This window comes from Cynocephalus volans, chromosome X, assembly GCF_027409185.1.
Source record: "Cynocephalus volans isolate mCynVol1 chromosome X, mCynVol1.pri, whole genome shotgun sequence".
Classification (NCBI taxonomy): domain Eukaryota; kingdom Metazoa; phylum Chordata; class Mammalia; order Dermoptera; family Cynocephalidae; genus Cynocephalus; species Cynocephalus volans.
Genome location: NC_084478.1, coordinates 91,844,560 through 91,871,161, shown reverse-complemented (window position 1 = coordinate 91,871,161; position 26,602 = coordinate 91,844,560). Strand labels below are relative to the sequence as shown.

General features: G+C 38.9%; 1 protein-coding gene across 1 annotated transcript in view; it reads right to left on the bottom strand.

Annotated features, from left to right (window-relative positions):
• Positions 1-26,602, bottom strand: part of LOC134368135 (uncharacterized) — a 426,599-nt gene that overhangs the window by 70,562 nt on the left and 329,435 nt on the right. The window contains 3 exon segments of the mRNA XM_063084693.1: positions 24,720-24,784; positions 25,308-25,898; positions 26,172-26,364. Coding sequence (XP_062940763.1) covers positions 24,720-24,784; positions 25,308-25,898; positions 26,172-26,364 — 849 coding nt within the window.

The window sequence follows — 26,602 nt, the reverse complement described above, 5'->3', positions numbered from 1 at the left end:
GAAATATGAAAAATCAAGAAAGTACACCACCAAAGGGTAATAACTCTCAAGATCTAGATCCTATAGAACAAGAAACTCTTGAAATGTCTGACAAGGAATTTCGAGTGATAATTCTAAGGAAACTAAATGAGATACAAGAAAACTCAGCTAGAAAACACAATGAAATGAGAAAACATATACAGGACCCAAAAAAAGAAATGTACAAGGAAATCAATGCCCTGAAAAAGAATGTAGCAGAGCTTGCTGAGCTGAAAAATTCATTCAATGAAATAACAAACAGAACAGAGAGTTTAACCATCAAGCTTGCAGAAGCAGAGAAAGCTTCTGACCTTGAAGATGGGCTGTTTGAAATAACACAGGCAGAAAAAAAAAAAAAAGAAAAAAGAATTTAAAACATTGAAGAAAATCTAAGAGAGATATCAGACAACCTTAAGCGCTCAAATATCCAAGTCATGGGTATTCCAGAAGGGGAGGAAAAAGGAGATTGCATTGAAAACATATTCAACAAAATAGTGGCAGAAAACTTCCCAGTTATTGGAAAAGACACAGATCTTCAGATTCAGGAAGCTCAAAGATCCCCAAACGTATTCAGCCCAAAAAGGTCTTCTCCAAGACATATTATACTCAAATTGGCAAAACTCAAGGACAAAGAGAGAATCTTAAAAGCTGAAAGAGGGAAGCATCAAATCACCATTAAGGGAGCCCCAATCAGACTAACATCAGACTTTTCATCACAAACCCTAAAAGCCAGAAAGGAATGGGATGATATATTCAAAATACTAAAAGACAGAGATTGCCAGCCAAGAATAGTCTACCCCACAAGGCTATCCTTCTGAAATGAAGGGCAAATAGTATATTTCTCAAACAAACAAAAACTGTGGTGGGTCATTACCACATGACCACCTTTACAAGAAATTCTCAAGGGAGGACTGGGTTTGGTACCTGAAAAACAACTACCACTGCAATAAAAACCCAAGAAAAATCAAAACCAATTAGGAAAATAAAAATGGCATCCATGAAGAGAAAACAAACAAAAAAAGGGCTATCTACAACCCAAGGAACCAACAAATACAGAAAACAAACAGTAAATCAGAAAGAAAGGAACAAAAGACACCTAAGACATCCAAACAAAAATCAATAAAATGTTAGGATTAAATCAACACTTTTCAATAACATCTCTTAACGTAAAAGGCTTAAATTCCCCAATCAAAAGTCACAGACTGGTTGACTGGATTAAAAAGGAGGACCCAACTATATGCTGCCTTCAAGAGACCAACCTCACCCATAAAGACTCACATACACTAAGAATGAAAGGATGGAAAAAGATTTACCACGCAAACAGAAATGAAAAACGAGCTGGAGTAGCTATTCTTATATCTGATAAAATAGACTTTAAACTAAAAACCATAAAAAGAGAGAATGAGGGCCACTACATAATGATAAAAGCATTGATCCATCAAGAAGACATAACAATCATAAATATATATGCACCCAATGTCGGAGAAGCCAGATTTATAAAACAAACTCTATTAGACCTAAAGAAGGAAATAGACACTAATACCATAATAGCAGGGGACCAGAACACCCCACTGTCAATAATGGACAGATCATCTAGGCAAAGAATGAGCAGAGAAACACAAAATCTAAACAACACTCTAGACCAATTAGACTTGGCACATAACTACAGAACATTCCATCCAAAAACCTCAGAATATTCATTCTTCTCATCAGCACATGGATCATTCTCCAGGATAGATCACATGTTAGGTCACAAATCAAGTCTCAACAAATTCCAAAAAATTGGAATTATCCCATGCATTTATTCAGACCACAATGGATTAAAATTAGAAATCAACAACAAATGAAATTCTGAAAACTATAAAACACATGGAAATTAAACAGCATTCTACTTAAGAATATATGGGTCCAAGCAGAAATCAAACAGAATGTCAAAAAATTTATTGAAACTAATGAAAATAATGATACATCATACCAAAACCTGTGGGATACTGCAAAAGCATTACTAAGAGGGACATTTATTGCATTAAATACTTAATTTAGAAGAATGGAAAGATGGCAAGTGAACAACTTAACACTTCACCTTAAAGGACTAGAAAAACAAGAAAAATCCAAACCCAAAGTTAGCAGACGGAAAGAAATCATTAAGATCAGAGCAGAACATAATGAAATTGAAACCCAAAAAACAATACAAAAGATCAATGAGTCAAGAAGTTGGTTTTTTGACAAGATAAATAAAATTGACAAACCATTAGCATGGCTAACAAAAAAAAGAAGAGAGAAGATCCAAATAACAAAAATTAGAATTGAAAAAGGCGATATTACAAATGATACATCTGAAACACAAGGAATCATTCGAGACTACCATAAACAACTATATGGCAACAAATTTGAAAATGTGGAGGAAATGGATAAATTTCTGGATACACACAAGCTACCAAAATTGAGCCATGAATACATAGAAAATCTGAACAGACCAATAACAATAAAAGAGATTGAAGCTGTTATCAGAAGGCTCCCAACAAAGAAAAGCCCAGGACCAGATGGATTCACAGAAGAATTTTACCAAACATTCAAAGAGGAACTGACACCGATTCTTTACAAACTATTCCAAAAGATTGAAACAGACGCAAATCTCCCAAACTCATTCTATGAAGCAAACATCACCCTGATACCAAAACCAGGTAAAGATACAGCCAAAAAAGAAAACTACGGGCCAATATCCTTGATGAATATAGATGCAAAAATCCTCAATAAAATACTAGCTAACAGAATACAGCAACACATACGTAAAATTATACATCACGATCAAGTGGGATTCATCCCAGGCGTGCAAGGTTGGTTCAACATATGCAAATCAATAAATGTGATACACCATATTAATAAAATAAAAACAAGGACCATATGATCATCTCTATAGATGCTAAAAAAGCTTTTGATATAATTCAACATTCATTCATGACAAAGACCTTCTATAAGTTAGGTATAGATGGAAAGTATCTCAACATAATTAAAGCCATATATGACAAACCCACTGCCAATATCATGCTGAATGGGGAAAAGCTGAAAATTTTTCCTGTTAGAACAGGAAATAGACAAGGATGTCCACTCTCACCACTCCTATTCAACATAGTGTTGGAAATACTAGCCAGAGCAATCAGAGAAGAGAAGGAAATAAAGGGCATCCAGATTGGGAAAAATGAAGTCAAACTGTCCCTGTTTGCAGATGACATGATACTATATATCAAACGGCCTAAAGCCTCTACAAAAAAACTCTTGGAGTTGATAAATGATTGCAGCAAAGTAGCAGGATACAAAATCAACACACAAAAATCAGTAGCATTTCTATTTTCCAATAGTAAACATGCAGAAATAGAAATCAAGAAAACTTGCCCGTTTACAATAGCCACCAAAAAATTAAAATACTTAGGAATTGAGTTAACCAAGGATGTGAAAAATCTCTATAATGAGAACTACAAACTGCTGCTGAGAGAAATTAGAGAGGATACAAGAAGATGGAAAGATATCCCATGCTCTTGGATTGGAAGAATCAACATAGTGAAAATGTCCATACTACCCAAAGTGATATACAAATTCAATGTAATCCCCATCAAAATTCCAATGACATTTTTCTCATAAATGGAAAAAATTATCCAGAGATTTATATGGAATAACAAAAGACCACGCATAGCCAAAGCAATACTGAGCAAAAAAAAAAAAAAAAAAAAAAAAAATGAGGCATAACACTACCTGACTTTAAACTATACTACAAAGCTATAATAACCAAAACAGCATGGTACTGGCAGAAAAACAGACACACAGATCAATGGAATAGAATAGAGAATCCAGAAATCAACCCAAACACCTACGACCATCTGATCTTTGACAAAGGCACCAAGCCTATACACTGGGGAAGAGACTGCCTCTTTAGCAAATGGTGCTGGGATAGCTGGATATCAATATGCAGGAGAATGAAACTAGACCCATACCTCTCACCATACTAAAATCATCTTGAAATGGATTAAAGAATTAAATATAAACCCTGAAACAATAAAACTTCTGAAAGAAAACATAGGAGAAATACTTCAGGAAGTAGGATTGTACACAGACTTCTTGAATACGACCCCCAAAACATGGATAACCAAAGGAAAAATAAACAAATGGGATTATATCAAAGTAAAAAGCTTCTGCACAGCAAAAGAAACAATTAACAGATTTAAAAGACAACCAACAGAGTGGGAGGAAATATTTGCAAAATATACATCTGACAAAGGACAAATATCCAGAATGTACAAGGAACTGAAACAACTTTACAAGGAAAAAACAAGCAACCCAATTAAACAATGGCAAAAGAGCTAAATAGGCATTTTTCAAAGAAAGCTATATGAATGGCTAAAAGGTATATGAAAAAATGCTCAATATCACTCAGCATTCGGGAAATGCAAACCAAAAGCACACTGAGATACCACCTCACCCCAGTTAGGATGGCTAGTATCCAAAAGACTGTGAATGATAAATGCTGGCGAGGTTGTGGAGGAAAAGGAACTCTCATATATTGTTGGTGGGACTACAAAATGTTGTAGCCTCTATGGGAAATGGTATGAAGGTTCCTCAAACAATTGCAGATAGATCTACCATATGACCCAGCTATCCCACTTCTGTGCATATACCCAGAGGAATGTAAATCATCAAGTTGAAGGTATACCTGTTCCCCAATGTTTATTGCAGCACTCTTTACAATAGCTAAGAGTTGGAAACAGCCCAAATGTCCATCACCAGATGAGTGGATATGGAAAATGTGGTATATCTACACAATGGAATACTGCTCTGCTATAAAAAAGAATATAATACTGACATTTGCCATGACAAGGATGGACCTAGAGAGAATTATATTAAGTGAAACGAGTCCGCCAGCACAGAAAGAGAAATATCACATTTTCCCACTTATTTGTAGGAGCTAAAAACAAATAAATAAATAAATACACAAAAAAACGGGGGTGGGGGTGGAGGGAAGAAGACATAACAATTACAATTCCTTGAAGTTGATACACAAGCGAACAGAAAGGACATTGTTGTGAGGGAGAGGGGAGAGGGAGAAGGGAGGGAGGTTTCGGTAATTGGCCACAATAATCAACTACATTGTATATTGACAAAATAAAATTTGGAAGAAAAAAAAAAATAAAATGTACTTAAAAATAATTTACTACTCATTGACAATGCATTAAGTCACCCAAGAGCTCTGATGGAGATGTAAACAGAGATCATTGTTGTTTTTATTCCTGCTAACACAACATCCGTTCCGCAGGTCATATGAGTAATTTTGACTTAAGTCTTATTATTCAAGAACTACATTTCATATTGCTATAGTTGCTATAGATAGTGATTCCTCTGATGGATCTGGGCAAAGTAAATTGAAAATCTGTGGAAAGGATTCAGCATTCTGGATGCCTTTAAGAATACTCATGATTCATGGGAAGAGGTCGAAATATCAACATTAACAGGAGTTTGGAAGAAATTGATTCCAGTCCTCATGGATGACTTTGAGGTGTTCAAGACTTCAGTGGAGGAAGTAACCGCAGATGTGGTAGGAACAGAAGGAGAACAAAACTTAGAAATGGAGCCTGAAGACATGAGTGAATTTCTGAAATCTCATGATAGAACTTTAATGGATGAGGAGTTGCTTCTTATGGATGAGCAAAGAAAGTGGTTTCTTAAGATGGAATCTACTTTGATGAAGGTGTTGTGAACGTTGTTGAAAGGACAACAAATGATTTAGAATATTACATAAACTTAGTTGATGCAGAGTCAGGGTTTGAGAGGATTGACTCCAATTTTGAAAGAAATTATTCTGTGGGTAAAATGCTATCAAATAGCATCTCTGCTACAGAGAAATCTTTTGTGAAAGGAAGAGTCAACCAATGCAGCAAACTTGTTTTATATTTTAAAATTACCACAGCCATTCCAACTTTCAGCAACCACCACCCTAATTAGTCAGCAGCTAATTACGTAAGAACTAAATAGCATTGAGTTAAGACCCTCTGCTAGCAAAGAGATTACAACTTGCTGAAGGCTCAGATGATTGTTAGCATTTTTTAGCAATAAGGTATTTTTAATTAAGGTATGTACATTGTGTTTTAGACATAATGTTATTGCACACTTAGACTACAGCATAGTGTAAACATAACTTTTATATGCACTGGGAAACCAAATAATTTGTGTGACTCACTTTTTTGCAATGATCTGGAACTGAACCTCCTTGAGGTATGCCTGTATATGGAATTACCTATTTTTATTTCTTTATACTTAAATTATTTTGAATAGGAAATTTATGAAAGGTTCAATAAACAACACTATATATTTATATATATTCTTCTGAAACTACTCAAGCAGGTGAACATAATAGCATAATTGGGAGATAAAAAAGGTGGCTCTTTGAAATGTCAAATGGTGAGTCACTCCCTGGTTTGTTAATATAAGCAGTGACTACTCTGAAGACAGTCCAAAGGAAGAGAAAGTTTTCTCTTGAAAACTTGAGATCCAAATTTCCTCACTGGATGTTGAATTCCTTGATGAAAAGTCTGTATCTAGTTAATTTTTCTATGGCCAGGACATAACATGATGGCTGTTCAGTAACTTCTGGTTGGCTGATAAAATAACATTTCACTTGTTACATTGCTTCTGATTTCAAAGCCATGAGTAATAGTACATACTGAATCAAAAAACAATAAATGTCAAAAGTCCAAGTGGTCTTTAGAGTTTTACTGTACATACAAACCCATTTCCTCCACATGTGGGTTTAGGTTAACCTATCTTATTGAAGACGTTCATCATCACATATACACCAAGGAACTTAATCCAGTGAGATTCTAATCTTGATTCTCATCAGTTCATATACTGTAATACAGCAGCCTCCATATTGTATTTGTAACTACAGATCTGTCCCATCTATCCTGCATACCAATTTTAGTGTATTTCATACAAACACTTCTCTCCCTATCCCACTCCTCTCTCTGTGAACCCTAAATAATTTCAGAGCTCTTAGTACAGCAAGTATTATAGGATCTTCAGTGTCTCCTCTGAATTTTAGTTAAGATACATGACCTAAAGATTAAGATCTTTCTGCAATTCTTATTCTCCTAGAAGTGGCCACCCAAAAGGGACCATAGTTTTCAGGCATTATTAACTATCCTTATAACACTGTGCTCTAACCAACTGAGCTAACCGGCCAGCCCTTCGTTATCTATCCTTTAAGATACACATTTTAGGTTTAGTTAGCTTCATATGAAGGCAGAATAGGGGCCGAGCCCATGGCGCACTCGGGAGAGTGCAGCGCTGGGAGCACAGCGACACTCCTGCCGCAGGTTCGGATCCTATATAGGAATGGCCGGTGCGCTCACTGGCTGAGTGCCAGTCACGAAAAAGACAAAAAAAAAAAGAATAGGGCAACACATCACAGGTATGATTTGAAAGGCACAGAAAGACTTGCTTGGTGACCATAATTCTCTTTTTTAACTTGCCAAGGTACTTTAACTTTTACCTTCAGAATAATATTTAGTATAATACAAATTCTTTTGAAATGGAGAACCCATTAGCAAGGATTAATAGTGGTTCTCAAAATGTCCTACCTGGGATTTTTTTTTTCTTTTCGGAAATACAAATTCCAAAGCCTCACCCAGACCTACTGAATCAGAAGCTCTGGAAGTAGGGCCCAGCAATATTTGCTTTAACAAGCTCTTCAGGTGCTTCTGATGCATGATAAAGTTTAATAACCACTGGATTAAAGTATCAATTTGCTGGCAGAGAGCAGGAATTTGAATAAATGGGATATAGGCCAGGCACCTTTCAGTAGAAGGGAAAAATAGTCACTGAGGGGAGGGAGGGTCTGTATAGCATCTGGGTAGCTATAGGGCAATGTGAAAACTACATAACATCTAGAAATTCAGAGGAAGGTGTTTAAAAAGGCAAGAAAGATGGCCCTGCCAATAAAGAATCTATCCTCATAATCTTGTCCACGTCTGGCCCTGAATACAGGTTAACCCAAGAAAGCATCTTTCTGTGGAATTCTGAAGCTAGCCCTATTTAGAGAAATTAGATTAGAAATATAGTCTCTAATCTTAAAATATTTTGAAGCTTTTTTGCATATATTGCTAAATACAGACCCGTGGGGTTGTGTAATTATGAGAAATTTAGATATTTATAAACATTTTTAAAAGATGGAACAAAATTTGAGTGACATTTTTGGATTTTTATGTTTAAGACATTTTAGAATGTTTCCTTGCTTTCCTTGTTTTTTATATGAATGTGCATCACATAGACATCAACTCCTAATATCCACAGTGATAGACATCCCCACAAACACACATACACATGCACACACTCAAATTCTGCTTAAAATGTCCCTTTAAAAAATGAGAATTTGTAGGTGTGCATAAAACAGAAATATAGAAAAATTCATCCCTTCTTCCACTACCCGTGAAACACAAAATGCTTTTGGACACTGTAGCTGATTCTTTCCATCTTTCCCATCAAGATGGTTTTGTTTAGTGCCATCTCTGTGAATTTCAATTTTGGTAGCAGCAACACTAAATTTGAGTGACCTCCATATTTGTCAAACAGAAAGGATTTAAAAATAGCCAGAAAAGGGGCTAGCCCGTGGCTCACTTGGGATAGTGTGGTGCTGATAACATCAAGGCCACAGGTTCGGATCCCAGATAGGGATGGCTGGTTAGCTCACTGGCTGAGCGTGGTGCTGACAACACCAAGTCAAGGGTTAAGATCCCCTTACCGGTCATCTTTAAAAAAAAAAAAAAAAAAAAAAAAAAAGCCAAAAAAACAAAACAAAACAAAAAACCCCTTCTTGGAATTTCAAATTTTGAGGTAAGGGTGTGTGTGTTCTTATATGCATGTGAGAGAAATTCACATGGTAACCTATATGTTTAATATAGCAAAGAGCTCAACCTTGAATATAGGGAGTTATATTATGTTCCCCTTCTCTTATTCTTCCTAAGATGAAGGAAGTGTTTCATGAAGTTGATACTGTTCTCTGTTATTTTAATAATCTAGTATGGAACATAATATTTCAATATGCTTTTTCCTTTAGATGTGGTTTTCAACCATCTTCATTATTGTGACAGTCTGTTGCATGGGGTCAAAATATGTCTTAGAAGATGCGTTTACTTTGAAACTTACATATGTTTTATCTGCAGCATTTTCCACTTGTTTTAAAGATAAATACAGTAGCATTGCCTTGTCTTAACTCTTGAGTTTAGTATGCTTATGCTTAACACTTAGTGAATGGTTAAAAATGGAAATTCACTTTTTGCTTCTACTATGGGAATACTGGATCGGGTTGGAGGTAGGAAGGTACTTTCCTGCAAACAATACGTCCAGTATATTGTTGAGACACTTGAAGTTTGTGCTTACAAAGCAAAGAGATGTTATAAAAGAAAAATTGTGATAAAAAATTTATTCTCCACAGTTCAAGATTCTGATCAAGAAATTAAGTATAAGCAGATATATGTTGGTAGAGACAGCCTCTTAAATTCAATCAAAACACATTTAGTAAAGATTAATATTTTATTCATTAGCTTTGCCTACGAAGTAGGAGTTTGCAATCTTTTCCCCACCCCAATATATCAGATGAATATGATTCATTCCTAACGGTAACACTAGCTCATTAGGGAAATTATCAGAAGGTTGGGGGAGCAGGCAGTGTTATCTATTTCTTGGGGGGAGGAGTATAAATCAGAATCCAGGAGAAAGAGTATGTAGTTGAAATAAGTCTCCCATATGATATACACCCTATACTGACAATAACTCCTATAAAGCAATGCAAATCTGCTCCCATCATTTGATGAAGCAGATGTTACTGAGCCCTACCCCTGAAAAGGATACCAGTGACATAGGTGTTCAAGCAGCCCTGATGATTTCCCATTTACCACTTTTATAAGGACTTTTGGGAAATCACCAGATGAGAGCTTATCACACTACCTACACTAACATTATCTATACACGGATTGCCTCTTATTATTATACATCCTAAAGTGATAAGGAATATGTCAGTATTGTTGATGGAATTTGGATGTGTTGTCCCCTCCAAAACTCATGTGGAAATTTGATCCCCAATGTGGCAGTGTTGGAAACTGATTGAGTTATGGAGGGCGGATGAATTAATGGATTAATGAATGGATTAATGCTCTTCCTGGGGGAGGGGGGATTAATGAGTGAGTTCTCGCTCTATTAGTTCCTGCCAGAGCTTATTGTTTATAGGAGCCTGGCACCTCCTCTCTCTCTTGCCTCTCTTGCTTCCTCTCACCACGTGATCTGCTTGTTCCCGCCGGCTGCCTCGCACTTTCCGCCATGAGTAGAAGCAGTCTGAGGACCATGCCAGATGCAGCTGTCCCAGAATTGTAAGCCTAATAAACCTCTTTCCTTTATAAATTACCCAGTCTCAGGTATTTCTGTTACAGTAACACAAAACAGACTAAAACAATTGTTATATCTAATTATCAATTTATCAATATTTTTCCCTTACAGTCTTGCCTGTTTTCCCTAATGGACAGGGACCATGTACATGCAATATTCATTGCCTGTTATTAGGTTTCAAACCCTTTAACACTATATTTTCCAGGGACTCCATGGATCTGTGTGGTCATGGTTTAGCACTGTATGAATTTCTGGTGACCTGTACACAGAAACTCCTCATTGAGAATCAGTGGGCATGATTTGAGGAGTGCCTTCTGCAACCTAGCTGTCAGTTATACTACCCAGTTGGATGGTCATGACGGGTGTGTCAAGAAATAAATAATTCAGATGATGATATCTGAGAAGCTTTTAGAGTTAACACCCAAGTTTGTTCCTGAGAGTGCTAGAATGTTCTGTTTTTCTCTTTCCTTGACAACCCCCTTGGCAGTAAGGTGACCCCAGGTAACTCTGGGTCTTAAATGGGTCTCCTATGGAGGAGAGTATAACACATAGTTATTTTATGTATCTTTATCCATCAATTTAGATAAGGGATTAAAGAATATATTTAACCAATTTTAGAAGAGACTTAAACTTGGTGATTTCTTAGGTGTGAAAAAACTGAATCTTTTCAACCCTGGTGGTAAAAGGGAAGTCAGCTTTATGATGCTGCCATATGAAAAAGAAACACATTTCTGGCAACCATCCTAGTCAAGGGCAGTGTTTTAAATGAAAGGCTCATCTTCAGGCTTTTATCTTTGCCATAATATTTTCATAAGCCTCTCAGGGAGCACTGAATGATTCCCACATAATTTATCACTATTCTAAATCCAGTACTGTACAGACTATCCCCCTCTCTGTCTCAATGAAAGGCTAAATAAATAAATGCTGTTTATTCATAGAAAAACAGTAGAAAATTCTGGGTATACTTTGAAATAGCAAACGTATAATTACCAGCTGCCACTTCCTAGTTAGTTTGCCTGCCTTTAGACCCTCTTCTACCAACCTGTAAAATAATACCAGATAAGTGTTCCTAAAACAGTACTTCTATTGTCATAGTCTCAATAAAAAACTAAGTGACTCCCTATTGATCACTGGATCATCTGTGCATCAATTAAATCATTTTTTATACAATCAATACATACTCAACATTTACTACATGACATAATGCTAGGCACTATGGTGTGTGTGTGTGTGTCTGTGTGTGTGTGTGTGTCTGTGTGTGTGTGTATGTGTGTGTATGTGTGGTGGAGCACGGTAAATATGGTCGCTGCTATCCAGGAGCTTATACTCAAGTAAGAAAGATAAAGCATATGCACGAATAGCTACAACACAGACTATAAATATGCCTCAAGAAAAAGAACATAATAGAAATTCCTTACCTTGGAATTTAAAATTCTCCATCATTTGATCCCATCTTTATATCTGTATTTTTTAAAAATTTTTATTTTGTCGATATACATTGTGGCTGATTATTATTGCCCATCACCAAAACCTCCCTTCCTCCTCCCTCCCCCCTGCCGCCACCAATGTCCCCTCTGTTTGCTTGTCGTATCAACTTCAAGTAATTGTGGTTGTTATATCTTCTCCCCCGCCCGTTGTTTTTGTGTGTGTGTGTGTGTGTGTGTGTGTGAATTTATATATTAATTTTTAGCTCCCACCAATAAGTGAGAACATGTGGTATTTCTCTTTCTATGCCTGACACGTTTCACTTAATATAATTCTCTCAAGGTCCATCCATGTTGTTGCAAATGGCAGTATTTCATTCGTTTTTATAGCTGAGTAGTATTCCATTGTGTAGATGTACCACATTTTCCGTATCCACTCATCTGATGATGGACATTTGGGCTGGTTCCAACTCTTGGCTATTGTAAAGAGTGCTGCGATGAACATTGGGGAACAGGTATACCTTCAACTTGATGATTTCCATTCCTCTGGATATATTCCCAACAGTGGGATAGCTGGGTCGTATGGTAGATCTATCTGCAATTGTTTGAGGAACCTCCATACCATTTTCCATAGAGGCTGCACCATTTTGCAGTCCCACCAACAATGTATGAAAGTTCCTTTTTCTCCACAACCTCGCCAGCATTTATCGTTCAGAGTCTTTTGGATTTTAGCCATCCTAACTGGGGTTAGATGGTATCTCAGTGTGGTTTTGATTTGCATTTCCCGGATGCTGAGTGATGTTGAGCATTTTTTCATATGTCTGTTGGCCATTTGGATATCTTCCTTAGAGAAATGCCTACTTAGCTCTTTTGCCCATTTTTTAATTGGGTTGCTTGTTTTCTTCTTGTAAAGTTGTTTGAGTTCCTTGTATATACTGGATATTAATCCTTTGTCAGATGTATATTTTGAAAATATTTTCTCCCACTCAGTTGGTTGTCTTTTAACTCTCTTAATTGTTTCTTTTGCTGTGCAGAAGCTTTTTAGTTTGATATAATCCCATTTATTTATTTTTCCTTTGGTTGCCCGTGCTTTTGGGGTCGTATTCATGAAGTCTGTGTCCAGTCCTATTTCCTGAAGTGTTTCTCCTATGTTTTCTTTAAGAAGTTTTATTGTTTCAGGGTGTATATTTAAATACTTAATCCATTTTGAGTTGATTTTAGTATATGGTGAGAGGTATGGGTCTAGTTTCATTCTCCTGCCTATGGATATCCAGTTATCCCAGCACCATTTGCTGAAGAGGCAGTCCCTTCCCCCGTGAATAGGCTTGGTGTCTTTGTCAAAGATCAGATGGCAATAAGTGTGTGGGTTGATTTCTAGATACTCTATTCTATTCCATTGATCAGTGTGTCGGTTTTTATGCCAGTACCATACTGTTTTGGTTATTATAGCTTTGTAGTATAGCTTAAAGTCAGGTAGTGTTACGGCTCCAGCTTTACTTTTTTGGCTCAGCATTGCTTTGGCTATGCGTGGTCTTTCATTATTCCATATAAATGTCTGGATAGTTCTTTCGATTTCTGAGAAAAATGTCAGTGGAATTTTGATGGGTATTGCATTGAATTTGTATATCACTTTGGGTAGTATGGACATTTTCACTATGTTGATTCTTCCAATCCAAGAGCATGGGATATCTTTCCATCTTCTTGTATCCTCTCTAATTTCTCTCAGCAGTGGTTTGTAGTTCTCATTATAGAGATTTTTCACCTCCTTGGTTAACTCAATTCCTAAGTATTTTATTTTTTTGGTGGCTATTGTAAATGGGCAGGCTTTCTTGATTTCTCGTTCTGCATGTTCACTATTGGAGAAAAGAAATGCTACTGATTTTTGTGTGTTGATTTTGTATCCTGCTACTGTGCTGAAATCATTTATCAATTTCAAGAGTTTTTTTGTAGAGGTTTTAGGCTGTTCAATATATAGGATCATGTCATCTGCAAACAGGGACAGTTTGACTTCACCTTTTCCAATCTGGATGCCCTTTATTTCCTTCTCTTCTCTGATTGCTCTGGCTAGTACTTCCAACACTATGTTGAATAGGCGTGGTGAGAGTGGGCATCCTTGTCTAGTTCCTGTTCTTAAAGGAAAAGCTTTCAGCTTTTCCCCATTCAGGATGATATTGGCAGTGGGTTTGTCATATATGGCTTTAATTATGTTGAGATACTTTCCCTCTATACCTAACTTATAGAGGGTCTTTGTCATGAATGAGTGCTGAACTTTATCAAATGCTTTTTCAGCATCTATAGAGATGATCATATGGTCCTTGTGTGTGACTTTATTAATGTGGTGTATCACATTTATTGATTTGCATATGTTGAACCAACCTTGCATCCCTGGGATGAATCCCACTAGATCGTGGTGAATAATTTTACGTATGTGTTGCTGTATTCTGTTTGCTAGTATTTTAGTGAAGATTTTTGCATCTATATTCATCAAGGATATTGGCCTGTAGTTTTCTTTTTTGGTTATATCTTTACCTGGTTTTGGTATCAGGATAATGTTTGCTTCATAGAATGAGTTCGGGAGATTGGCGTCTGTTTCAATCTTTTGGAATAGTTTGTAAAGAATCGGTGTCAATTCCTCTTTGAATGTTTGGTAAAATTCTTCTGTGAATCCATCTGGTCCTGGGCTTTTCTTTGTTGGGAGCCTTCTGATAACAGCTTCAATCTCTTTTATTGTTATTGGTCTGTTTAAATTTTCTACATCTTCATGGTTCAGTTTTGGGAGCTTGTGTGTGTCCAGAAATTTATCCATTTCCTCCAGATTTTCAAATATGTTGGCGAAGAGTTGTTTATAGTAGTCTCGAATGATTCTTTGTATTTCAGATGAATCAGTTGTAATATCGCCTTTTTCATTTCTAATTTTTGTTATTTGTGTCTTCTCTCTTCTTTTTTTTTGCTAGCCATGCTAATCGTTTGTCAATTTTATTTATCTTTTCAAAAAACCAACTTCTTGACTCATTGATCTTTTGTATTGTTTTTTGGCTTTCAATTTCATTCAGTTCTGCTCTAATCATAATGATTTCTTTCCGTCTGCTAACTTTAGGTTTGGATTGTTCTTGTTTTTCTAGTTCTTTAAGGTGAAGTGATAGGTTGTTCACTTGCCATCTTTCCATTTTTCTAAAGTAAGCATTTAATGCAATAAATGTCCCTCTTAGTAATGCTTTTGCAGTATCCCACAGGTTTTGGTATGATGTATCATTATTTTCATTAGTTTCAATAAATTTTTTGATTTCCTGCTTGATTTATTCTTGGACCCATATGTCACTAAGTAGAATGCTGTTTAATTTCCATGTGTTTGTATAGTTTCCAGAGTTTCGTTTGTTATTAGTTTCTAGTTTTAATCCATTGTGGTCTTAGAAAATGCATGGGATAATTCCAATTTTTTTGAATTTATTGAGACTTGATTTGTGACCTAATATGTGATCTATCCTGGAGAATGATCCATGTGCTGAGGAGAAGAATGAATATTCTGAGGTTGTTGGATGGAATGTTCTGTAGAAATCTGCCAATTCCAATTGGTCTAGAGTCTTGTTTAGATCTAGTGTTTCTCTACTGATTCTTTGCCTAGATGATCTGTCTAATATTGACAGTGGGGTGTTCAGGTCCCCTGCTATTATGGTATTAGTGTCTATTTCCTTCTTTAGGTCTAATAGAGTTTGTTTTATAAATCTGGCTGCTCCAACATTGGGTGCATACATATTTGTGATTGTTATGTCTTCTTGATCCATCAGTCCTTTTATCATTAAGTAGTGTCCCTCATTGTCTCTTTTTATGGTTTTTAGTTTAAAGTCTATTTTGTAAGATATAAGAATAGCTACTCCAGCTCGTTTTTCTTTTCTGTTTGCATGGTAAATCTTTTTCCATCCTTTCACTCTTAGTCTATGTGAATCTTTATAGGTGAGGTGGGTCTCTTGTAGGCAGCATATAGTTGGGTCCTCCTTTTTGATCCAGTCACCCAGTCTGTGTCTTTTGATTGGGGAATTTAAGCCTTTTACATTAAGAGTTGTTATTGAAAGGTGTTGATTTATTCCTAGCATTTTATTGGTTGTTTGGTTGTCTTAGGTGTCTTTTGTTCCTTGCTTTCTGATTTACTGTTTGGTTTCTGTGTTTGTTGGTTCCTAAAGTTGTAGATAGCATTTTTGTTTGTTTGTTTTCTCTTCATGAATGCCATTTTTATTATACTCGTGGGTTTTGATTTTTCTCGGGTTTTTATGGCAGTGGTAGCTATTTTTCAGAAACCAAACCCAGTACTCCCTTGAGGATTTCTTGTAAGGGTGGTCGTGTGGTAGTGAACTCCCGCAGTTTTCGTTTGTCTGAGAAATATACTATTTGTCCTTCATTTCGGAAGGATAGCCTTGCAGGGTAGAGTATTCTTGGCTGGCAATCTTTGTCTTTTAGTATTTTGAATATATCATCCCATTCCTTTCTAACTTTTAGGGTTTGTGATGAAAAGTCTGATGTTAGCCTGATTGGGGCTCCCTTATAGGTGATTTGACGCTTCTCTCTTGCAGCTTTTAAGATTCTCTCTTTGTCTCTGAGTTTTGCCAATTTGACTATAACATGTCTTCGAGAACGCCTTTTTGGGTTGAATACGTTTGGAGATCGTTGAGCTTCCTGGATCTAAAGATCTGTGATTTTTCCTATACCTGGGAAGTTTTCTGCCACTATTTTGTTGAATATGTTTTCAATGGAATCTCCATTTTCCTCCCCTTCTGGAATACCCATGACTCGGATATTTGAGTGCTTAAAGTTGTCTGATATCTCTCTCAGATTTTCTTCCATGTCCTTGATTCTTTTTTCTTTCTTTTTGTCTGCTTGTGTTATTTCAAACAGCCCATCTTCAAGTTCAGAGGTTCTCTCTTCAACTTCGACAAGCCTGCTGGTTAAACTCTCCGTTGTGTTTTTTATTTCGCTGAATAACTTCTTCAGTTCAGCAAGTGCTGCTACATTTTTTTTCAGGACATTGATTTCCTTGTACATTTCCTCTTTCAGATCCTGTATACTTTTCCTCATTTCATCATGATGTCTAGCTGAGTTTTCTTGTATCTCATTCAGTTTCCTTAGAATTATCACTCAAAATTCCTTGTCAGTCATTTCAAGGGCTTCTTGTTCTATAGGATCTAGAGTTTGAGATTTATTAACTTTTGGTGGTGTACTTTCTTGATTTTTTGTATGTCTGGTGTCTTTTTTTTGGTGTTTATTCATTGTGGCAGGGGGTTTCACAGTCCACCAGTTTGAGACTAATGACTAACTAGGATGTTGCTGTGGTTGCCAATTTCGTATGGCTCCCTCCGTGACTGCTCAGTTGGCCTTTAGTGCCTTGTGTGTGTGGTTGCCTCGGGTCTTGGGCTTCTCCGGGGAGCCAACTTTCTGGTCAGCTTGGACTCTGCTGGGCTGGTGGATCACGTACCACAGGGTGTGTGATCTCTGTTGAGCTTTCACTTCCTGTGCAGGACTTCTCCCTGTTCCGTGTGCTTTGGCCCAGGCTGTTGGATCGTGCAGTGGCGACCCCACAGGGTGTGTGGTTTCTGTCGAGTCTCCACCTCACTAGCCGGACGACTCCCTGCTCTGTGTGCACTGGGCTGGGCTGGGATGTGTCATCTGCAACCCTCATCTATCAGCTGGGCCTTCAAGACCCTGCTCGGCACCGCCTTGCCCACGAAGTCTACCAGGTTTCTGCTAGGCGCAGACGACCGGTCACTCTGGGTGCCTTTGTAGCACTGTGTTGATCTTTCTCGGGACTTATCACCTTCCTCTTGGTATCGCGGTTATTTGTGTACTTGTCTTATCTCCCACACCAGAGTGTGAGCTCCTAGGGGGAGGAGCCCACAGCACACAGTTCACCTTTGTATCACCTCGGCGTGGACCGAGTCCGGTGCCCACCCGCAGTCAGCTCTCCAGCAGGTTCAAGCGAACTCGGGAACTCTCCAACCACACTGTTCCTAACCAGAAATCAGTTAGGCGTTTTTCCGAACTGGTGGCCGCAGAGATGGTATCTGCCTCCCAGTAGCAGGAAGTTTACCTTGGGCCGGAGCCCAGGGTGCAGTGGGGTGACAGTCGGCCCAGCCCGTACTTTCTTGCCCTCCCGACGCTGGCCGGGGATGCCCCACGCCACCAGCCCTGCCAGAGAACTGCAGAGGGAGTGAGAGGGGAGGCCGGCCCACAAGCCCCGGGAAGCCCCGCACCAGGGCAGGCAAGTGGGAAGGCTCAGTGAGGAGCCGAGCCAGGCGAGGAGGACAGGCTTGGCTGAGCCAGGCAGAGCTGCCACCACCTGAGAAAATGGAGGCAGCCCCGGGGGCGGTGCGTGGCCTGGTGGGGCAGGCGGAAGCCGGGCAGGTGTCCACCCCCCCGAGCAGGACCGGGCCGGGGGTCACTCACAAGGCTGTGCCAGGTCGGGTAGCTCCCTCTCTGCCTCTGCTTTGTCACCGTCCCCGTTCTCGGCCGTCACTGCCTCAGGCTGCTCAGTCAGTCCCGTGGCGCAGCTCGGGCGCTCCCAGGAATCTTCTTTTATGCCAGCCTGACACCTCGAATCCTGAATAGGGCAGCTGGCCACCTTCAGTGCGGCCCCGGGTCCGGGATCCTGGCTGCATCAACCGCAGCCCCGGCGCTGTGTTCCCTGTTTAGAGACTTGCTTTTGCAGCTAAGAAACAGTTCTTTTCCTGCTCCATACTTCAAAGCTGTTGCCTGTAAATGAGGCAGCCTCTCCTGCCAAGGGCAAAGTGGCAGTCAGCCCCCATGACCGGCCAGCAGCAGTGGTCCTCCCTTAAGAGATGGCAAGAGGAATGTCCACAAGTTTCCCAGCTGCCTAAGGCCCGGTGGCCGCCTTTTCCACCTCAGCTACTCGGCGCCAACCACCGCAGCCACCGCCGTCTTAGGATCCAGAGTCCCATCTTCATATCTGACTTTCTTATTGGTAACTTCATCAAGTAGCTTCCTTTTTTAGGTAATCAGGCCTCCTTAATACAAGCTATTCTAATTCTTGCCACCATACCTCCTATGCTATTTCCCAAGCTAGATCATCAATCCCCCCATTCCTCTTTAGATATTCAAAGGCTGTTATTCATTTTCTTCATGAGGTTTAATTAATAGTCCAGTCCACATTTATGTTTCTTATTCTTGACTCACAAGGACTCTAATAATGTTTGTACCAAATTATTAGTAGTTGGTATGTATTCTCTGGTCTTGTATCATGAATGGCATGTCTTTTTAGGTAGAATAAATTCCTTTCGGTGGGGACCATGGGTTAAGCTCACTTTTTACTTTAAGTCGAAAGACAGCTAACACTTATTGAGAGTTTATTCTGTGCCAGACACTGTTATAAATGCTTTAAGTATATTATTACATTTATTCCATGCAGATTAGAAAACTGAGTCACAGATAAAAAGTGATTTGCTTAAGGGCATACATATATTATGAGGACACTTCAAAAAGTTCCTGGAAAAATATAATTGAAAGATAATATGAATCTTTTTGGAAACTTTTTGAAGTACCGTTGTATGAGGTAGAACCAGGTTTTGAACTCATTCTGTTTTCAGAGCCCGTGTTCTTAATTACTATATAAAGCTGCCTCCTTGACACAGATTTAAACACCAAGAAGGCACTCAGTTAAATGCTATTGATTGATGCTGAAACCTAAATAATTAAAAACTTTTCAACAGTAATTATGTTACTTTTTACTAGTTTACAGACTCAGACAAAATAATTTTTATGCTTTTCATCTTGAATACTCGAAGTTGGTCTACCATTCTTTATGAGAAAAAACAAGGTTGATTTCTCAGATTTACTTTCTTCCTGATAAAATATGTCGAAGTGCTGAAAATCAATATGATATTGAAAGGGATTTGGGGGAGAGAAAAGAGAATACTCTTTTTAGTAGGTGAATTATTTTGAAGATGTTGAAGAAATATGGACAGATAAAGCTATAGTGAAAATAGGGACAAGATATTCTTTGCTGGCAGAGAATATTCAGGTAGACTATTAATATTCCTTTTGGTGAAGGTGTAATAGGACTTTCAATTTATACACTCACAGCAAGGACCACCAAAAAATTCGGTTTTCCCAATAATAATTGCTAGACTTCACATTTTCGTGTGTGTGTGTGTGTGTGTGTGTGTGCGCGCGCGCGTGCGCGCACACGTGAGGTTTAGCATGATTTAGTTCATCCTGAACTAAATCCAAATGAAAAGGTGTCAGAGCCATGGGGTAGTTCATAGATAAACCACAAGTTTTACTAGAATTGTCAAAAGAATTAACCTCTGGCCTTTTGGGTTGGTGAATTTTTAAAAAGTAAAGGGTTTGCCTGTTGGTCTTTCCCTTAATGTTGCCTTTGGTAAACACTGTATAATCATCCCTATCTACTTCCCTTTGTACTACTTCTTCTTTACATTTGACTTTTATTCTTGTATATAATACCCCGGTCTCAGAAAATGGTTTTATGAAAACTATAGTGGCTCCATTAGACACAGACTGAGTGAAATGAAGTTATAGAGAATAAATACAAATAAAAGGGAGTTCAGCTTTGATAAAAGTTTATATTTAGGTCAGTACTAATTTTGGAAATAGGACCATGCTGACTTTAATTTTCTCTTCTAGCCTGCACCATCTTTGCAAATTTTCTCTTCCATGTTGAAGAAATTTTTCTCAACTATTGTTAACTTTGCAGTGTTCCCAGTAGTTTTTAGTTTTTTGTTTCCATGTAATGATCTGAAGGGTGTTGTACCCCACTGACCTCATGTTAGTTTCCCACACAATTGTTTAACAAAATTAAAATATCTCAGGATTTCTATCTGAGTAAGAAGAAATATACTGCCTTACTTCTTCCACACACATCAGGGTCCCATGATACACTCCTATTTTGGTAGGTCATAGAGCTGCAAAACTATGGACTAGTAGAGTTGGGCAAGAATTTGGAAAACCTTAATTTTATAAATATAGAAAATGAGGCCAAGAAAGGTTAAATCACTTATTACTCAAGCTCAGAAATTATTTATCTGTTTATTATAACACAGCAAATGACTGCTTACTCATACTACCCAGAAAATGAGTTTTGGTACTTTCTCTCTCTCTCTTTTTTTTTTTTTGATAATAGCAGCAATGGAATTCCTTAAACCTCAGATTTTCAAAAAGGTTACCAGAATGAGCAACAAACTGATATCAGCACCCCCACATACACAAACAGAGTCTTCCTGGTTCTGTATTTTGGTTAATGGCACTATCACCACTACCCATGTTAAAAATTGTAAGTTGTCCTAAACTTTTCATTCTTTCTTTCTAATTATCCAGGAATTCCAGCCACTCTTGTCTTATTATCCCTCAAATGTGTCCTCCTCTCCTCTTCATTCATACTGTTTACTGCCTTATTTCAAAACCTTTTGAATCAGAGTCTAGACTACCATAGCTGTGTACTAATAGGTATCTTTCTTGTCTTGCTCCCCCACACCTTTTCCTCAAATCCATCCTCCACACCCTGCTTAAAATCCTTTGAAGGGTATGCATCACCTCTAGGATGAAGTCTAAATTTCCTACTATGGCAGACACAATTCCTGCTTACCTTTCCAATCTCACTTCCCATCATGACTCCCAGCCACACCATGTACTCTATGCATTCCAAAATATGGGTGGTTCGCCAAATATGCTAAGATCTTTTTCAGCTGACTTTAAATACAGAAACTTGAGAATAGAGGGATCAATATTTATTTGTAAATGTCTGAGGCTTCATGAGTTACGTAAATCTCAAATTGAGGGAAGGTACCAAAAAGAACATGGTGCTACAGGAAAGCCAAGAAAGGAAAAAAGTGGGGACTGTTAGCTAGCTGGATCAGAGGGTTAAATTTAAGTAATGAAAAATAAGGCATATAGAGAAAGTCGTGACAAATTGTTGAGTTCTTATAAAAAGGTTTGACAAGTCAGCATGGCTTGATTGCCTATTTGCCCTGTAGTCCTCAAATTTTATCTGGTAATTATTAGTAAAACTTCCTTATTTTTTTAAATACATCTGAAAGTCTAGCCCCTGTTTCTAACTGCAAATGAAAGAAATGAAGTTTTCTTTTAGTTATTTCACTTCATATTTTTCAGCTTGCTTCTCATGTGCTATTAAAACTCTATACCGTTTGTTGACTTTCTTTCTAGCAGCTTCAGAGATAGTCTCATTATATCCAATTCATTAATCTCTAAAACTTCTTGGTAAAGTACATATGCTATTCCAACTCAGTTCACTGTATTGCAACTGAACATTTTCAGGACCCTATCTTATATGACAAGTCATTCAGTAATAGGAGACCATGGAAGCACTCTAGTACTAAGAAGAAATATGATCAATCTGATATATAAAGAATGACTTTGTGGGGAGGTTTGGTGCCCAAATGGCCCTAGTAGTTAACCTATTAATAGATCCTGAGTAAGTTGCCTGTTGTGGAGTATAATTACATTTATAAAGCAAATATATCTCACAGAGTCTAGTTCCCTGAAGTTTCAGGTTTAGCCTAATTTCTTAAAAGTACATATAAAATGTTAAACTTGCAAAAGACAGGAAAATTTCCCCAGACTAAAAGTCTCTGTTTTAAGATAAAGAATTATAACACAGCAAGGTTGCTGGCTAAAGGACAGGCAGGTTACTGATTAATATGCAAAGATACTGGGAAATTGCTGTAGGGAAAAACGGTGCTTGCTAAGATCAAGCTTTTGTTGGTGGATCGACTTAACCTCTTGCAAATTGCATCATGGAATGTCACTTTGCTTGCTACCAGCCTCTATTGTTTAACTATTACCCCACCTATGTTCTTTTTCTGTAACTTCCTGGTCTGAAAAATAAATGTGGGGATAGAACCCCAATTCATGGTTAATTTCCCAAAAAGAAGAAAAGCCTCTCTCTTGAGGGTTCCAGGAGATTAACCCCTTCAGGGTCTCTCACTGCTTGGAAGAAATGGGCTTTGAGTAATCCTTTTTGCAGCTCCATCACCCAGGGGAAGAGAGGTGAGAAATCCGTGGGAGGCAAAGCAACAGCCTGTCTCTATGGATAGGAGATGGTTTTGTGTATCTTAGACTGAAAACCCCTAGAAAACATGTCTTCCAGTGAATGAAAACACAGCATACTCCTAAAAAGCTAGGAATGAAAAAAACTTGTTTATCTTTATGTAAATATATTTAATTAAGAAACTATTTGGCAGAACATTGCTTTGATTATCTGAAGTATGTTGGTACTATATTTACCTGCCTAAAGGTTGAGCTTTATTAGGATTTACTTCAATGAATATCAAGTGAAAGAATTAAACTTATTCATGTATTTCCATGACTATGAGTGGGAAGGAAATGATACACTGGTTAGATCACTTTAAAATGAAAGTGTAACAATCTTTGGCCACTTCACCCAAACCTTCCCTTTAAAAACATTATATTGCAATTTTAACCTCTCCTGAACTAAGACTTATCTGTAAGATTCTTCAAATATTTGAGATACTTATAAACAAAGACATTTTTGCTAGTTAATTTTTGAAGCAATTATTAGAGTTGCTAATTTAAGAAATCTTTGGTGCAAAAAGCAGAACACATTTGATTGTTACGTTCAGGTACTTGTTGCTGGGAATGCCTATATAACTCCATATTTATAAAACTTTGGTTGTAATAGACTGCTGTGTATGAAACTGTCTTTTACTTCAGTGTCATTACTGAATCATCTTTGTTTTTCAAGATATCTACCATAAATCAGAAGTGACCACTTTGAATAACTGTAATGCAATTTTTCCCAAGTACATTGGAATCTATCAAGGACTTTAACTAAATCATTGAGTACAATTTACTTATAAATAAAATCTATCTGCACAGTGTAACTTAAAAAGGTAGACTATTAATTTTATCTCCTGAATATGGAATTATATTATTTCTGCAGAATTTAAATAACTGTTGGATAACTTACTAAATGACACTAGTCTCTTAGTAACATAGTTCTAATACCACTATCCACGGAAGTTAACATTAACTTTTACAAAAGAAAAGATAGTATCATGAGTTAAGACTTTATTTGGTTATTTCTGAAAATTGCAACAGAGAATGATAACCTGCACACACATATTTCCAACTACTTTAAATAGATTGGTGATATATGATCTGAACATTTAAAATGTTTCTAACCATTCTGGAAATTCAGTGAAATGCCATTTCATTTGTCTTCATATAGTTTTTACCCCCAAATGGTCACTCATTTTCTAGTAAAATAAGTAAACTGTGAGCTATATAGAGGGCAGAAACTATGTTTTCCACTTAGTCTCTATTTTTTGAGCCTACTACGTTGTTTAATTACTAAATGCCTATGAAAGGAATGAATGAAAGATGGTGCAAATAGCTAGTCTGTATATTCTAATGCTTAGTTGCTTGTTTAGTTTTACTTATAGTTGGTAGAAAAGTTTTATTCCTTTTAAAGTGAGCTTCTCTCACTTCTTAAATTGTTTGAATGGGAAATCATCCTGTTTTCTCCATTATAGTTCCTTGTGATGGGCAAATGGACACCCATTTAATAAACCAGGAATATATGGAAATACCAAAGCTGAAAGGGAAGGCAATCACCCATTTTTCCAGAAAATGCTTTCTTAGTGAAGGCATGCAAAACATATTCCTGAGCTATTCATAAATTTATTGTGAAATTCTATCCACCTCCAATGAAAATAATGAAAGTGATTGCAGGTATTTCCTTTATCTAGTTATGGTCAAAAGGTTGGAATGTATGTACCCAGGGTATAGTGTTTATTTTACTAGATATTCTAGTAAGAGCTCATTTTTATTATTATATTTTGGGGGAATCAATACCTTCGATTTGAAAAATTTGATTGATTTTTCTGGTGAAAGTAGTCTACTTTGCTGGTAGTTTTCATCTAAAATCAACACAGACAGGCAAGATGGCGGACTAGAGATGCCAGAGCATGCAGTTCTCCTGCAGAAGAGTTCCAGAACAGAGTGGACAGCAGAAACCACAGCAGGAGAAATTCTCCCTTGAGACATGAAGAGTCTATTCACCTGGAGCACTTCTTAGCGGTAACCCCTGTCACTCCTGCCCGAGCTCGCCCTTACCACCGAGGAGGTTGCCAGCGACACCGTCTGGTCCTGGAGCAGGGATCCATCTTCCCCCACGGGAATTCCTCTTGTTCCCTACAGCAGCCACCTGCGCTCACCGTTGCGTGCCTCACGCCATCTAGAAGCCGCAGCCCCAACCACTGGAACTGCGGGCCAGGCAAATCCAGCCATGGTCACTGCGCAGCCCCTAGTCCCCAACACTGGTGTGCCGCCGCGGCTTCTAGAGCCCCCACCCTGTGTGGCTTTCTTAGCAGGAGGCTGGAGGCAGTGGGTAGAAAACCCTGCAGCCGCCCCCCGCCCCCCGCGCCTTCAGGCTTTTATTACCTGTAAATCAGAGCAGTTTGGCATCAGCTGAGAGTTCCCTGCTCCTCGCGGATCCCACGGAGAAGGTCTGCAGCAGCTTTGCAGCAGACCTAAAAGCTCCCTGATCATGGTTCCGGCTTCGGGGGGGAGTAACTTGAGCTCCTTCATGCCGGCATTGTGAGCCCCGCCCTCCTCTTCTGCTGGGAGGGATCTGAGCTGCTCCATACCCGGCACTGTGAGCTCCGTCCTTCTCCCTTCTGCCGGAAGTGACTTGAGCTCTTTCACGCGGGCCCCAGAAGCCCCACATTCCGTGACTCTGGCAGGGAGAGGACTCAGCACCCAGGCAACAGCACCAGGAGCTCTGCCCCTCACGGTTTTCCCGGGGAGAGACCCCAGCGTTTCCTCACCAGGCCCAAGAACCCCGCCTCTCACTGCTCTCACTGGGAGTAACCTGAGAAACCCTACACCAACTCCAGGAGCCCACTCCTCGCTATCCCCGCCCAGAGTGACCTGAGCTCCTCCAATCTTACCCCGTGAACCCCATTCTCCACGCTTCTGCGGGAGTGACTTGAACTCTTTCAAGGCAGGCCCCAGAAGCCCTACATCACGCCACTCTCGCAGGGTGAGGACTTAGCACCCAGGCACTGGGAGTTCCGCTGCACAGTGTTCACTGAGAGAGGCCCCAGAGGTCTGGCACTAGGCCCAAGAACCCCAGCTTTCACTGGAAGCGACTTGAGAGATCCTACACCATCTCTGGGAGCCCCAACCCTTGGGATTCCTGCCAGGAGTGTCCTGAGCTCCTCCAAATTGACTCTGTGAGCCCTACCCTCCACATTTCTTCCAGGAGCAACCTGAGCTCTTTCATGCCAGCCCTGTGATCCCCACCCTCTGTGCTTCTGCCGGGAATGAATCAAGCTCTTTCACGCCAGCCCCAGAAGCACCACATCCTGTGAATCTAGCAGGGAGAGGCCTCAGCATCCCGGCAATAGCAGTGGGAGTTCTGCCTCTCATGGCTCTCACTGGGAGAGGCCCCAGCAGTCTGGCACCAAGTCCAAAGCCCAGCTGCTTACTGTTCTCACTGGGAAGAATTTGAGAGACCCTTCACCAACTCTGGGAATTCCACCCCTTAGGACTCCCACCAGGAGCGACTTGAGCTCCTCCAAGCTGACCCTGTGACCCTCACCCTCCGAACTTTTGCCGGGAGCAACTTTAGCTCTTTCACACTGGCCCCAAAAGCCCCACATCCCTTGGCTCTTGCAGGGAGAGGCCTCTGTACTGTGGCAAAAGCACTAGGAGCTCTGCCCCTTGCTGTTTTT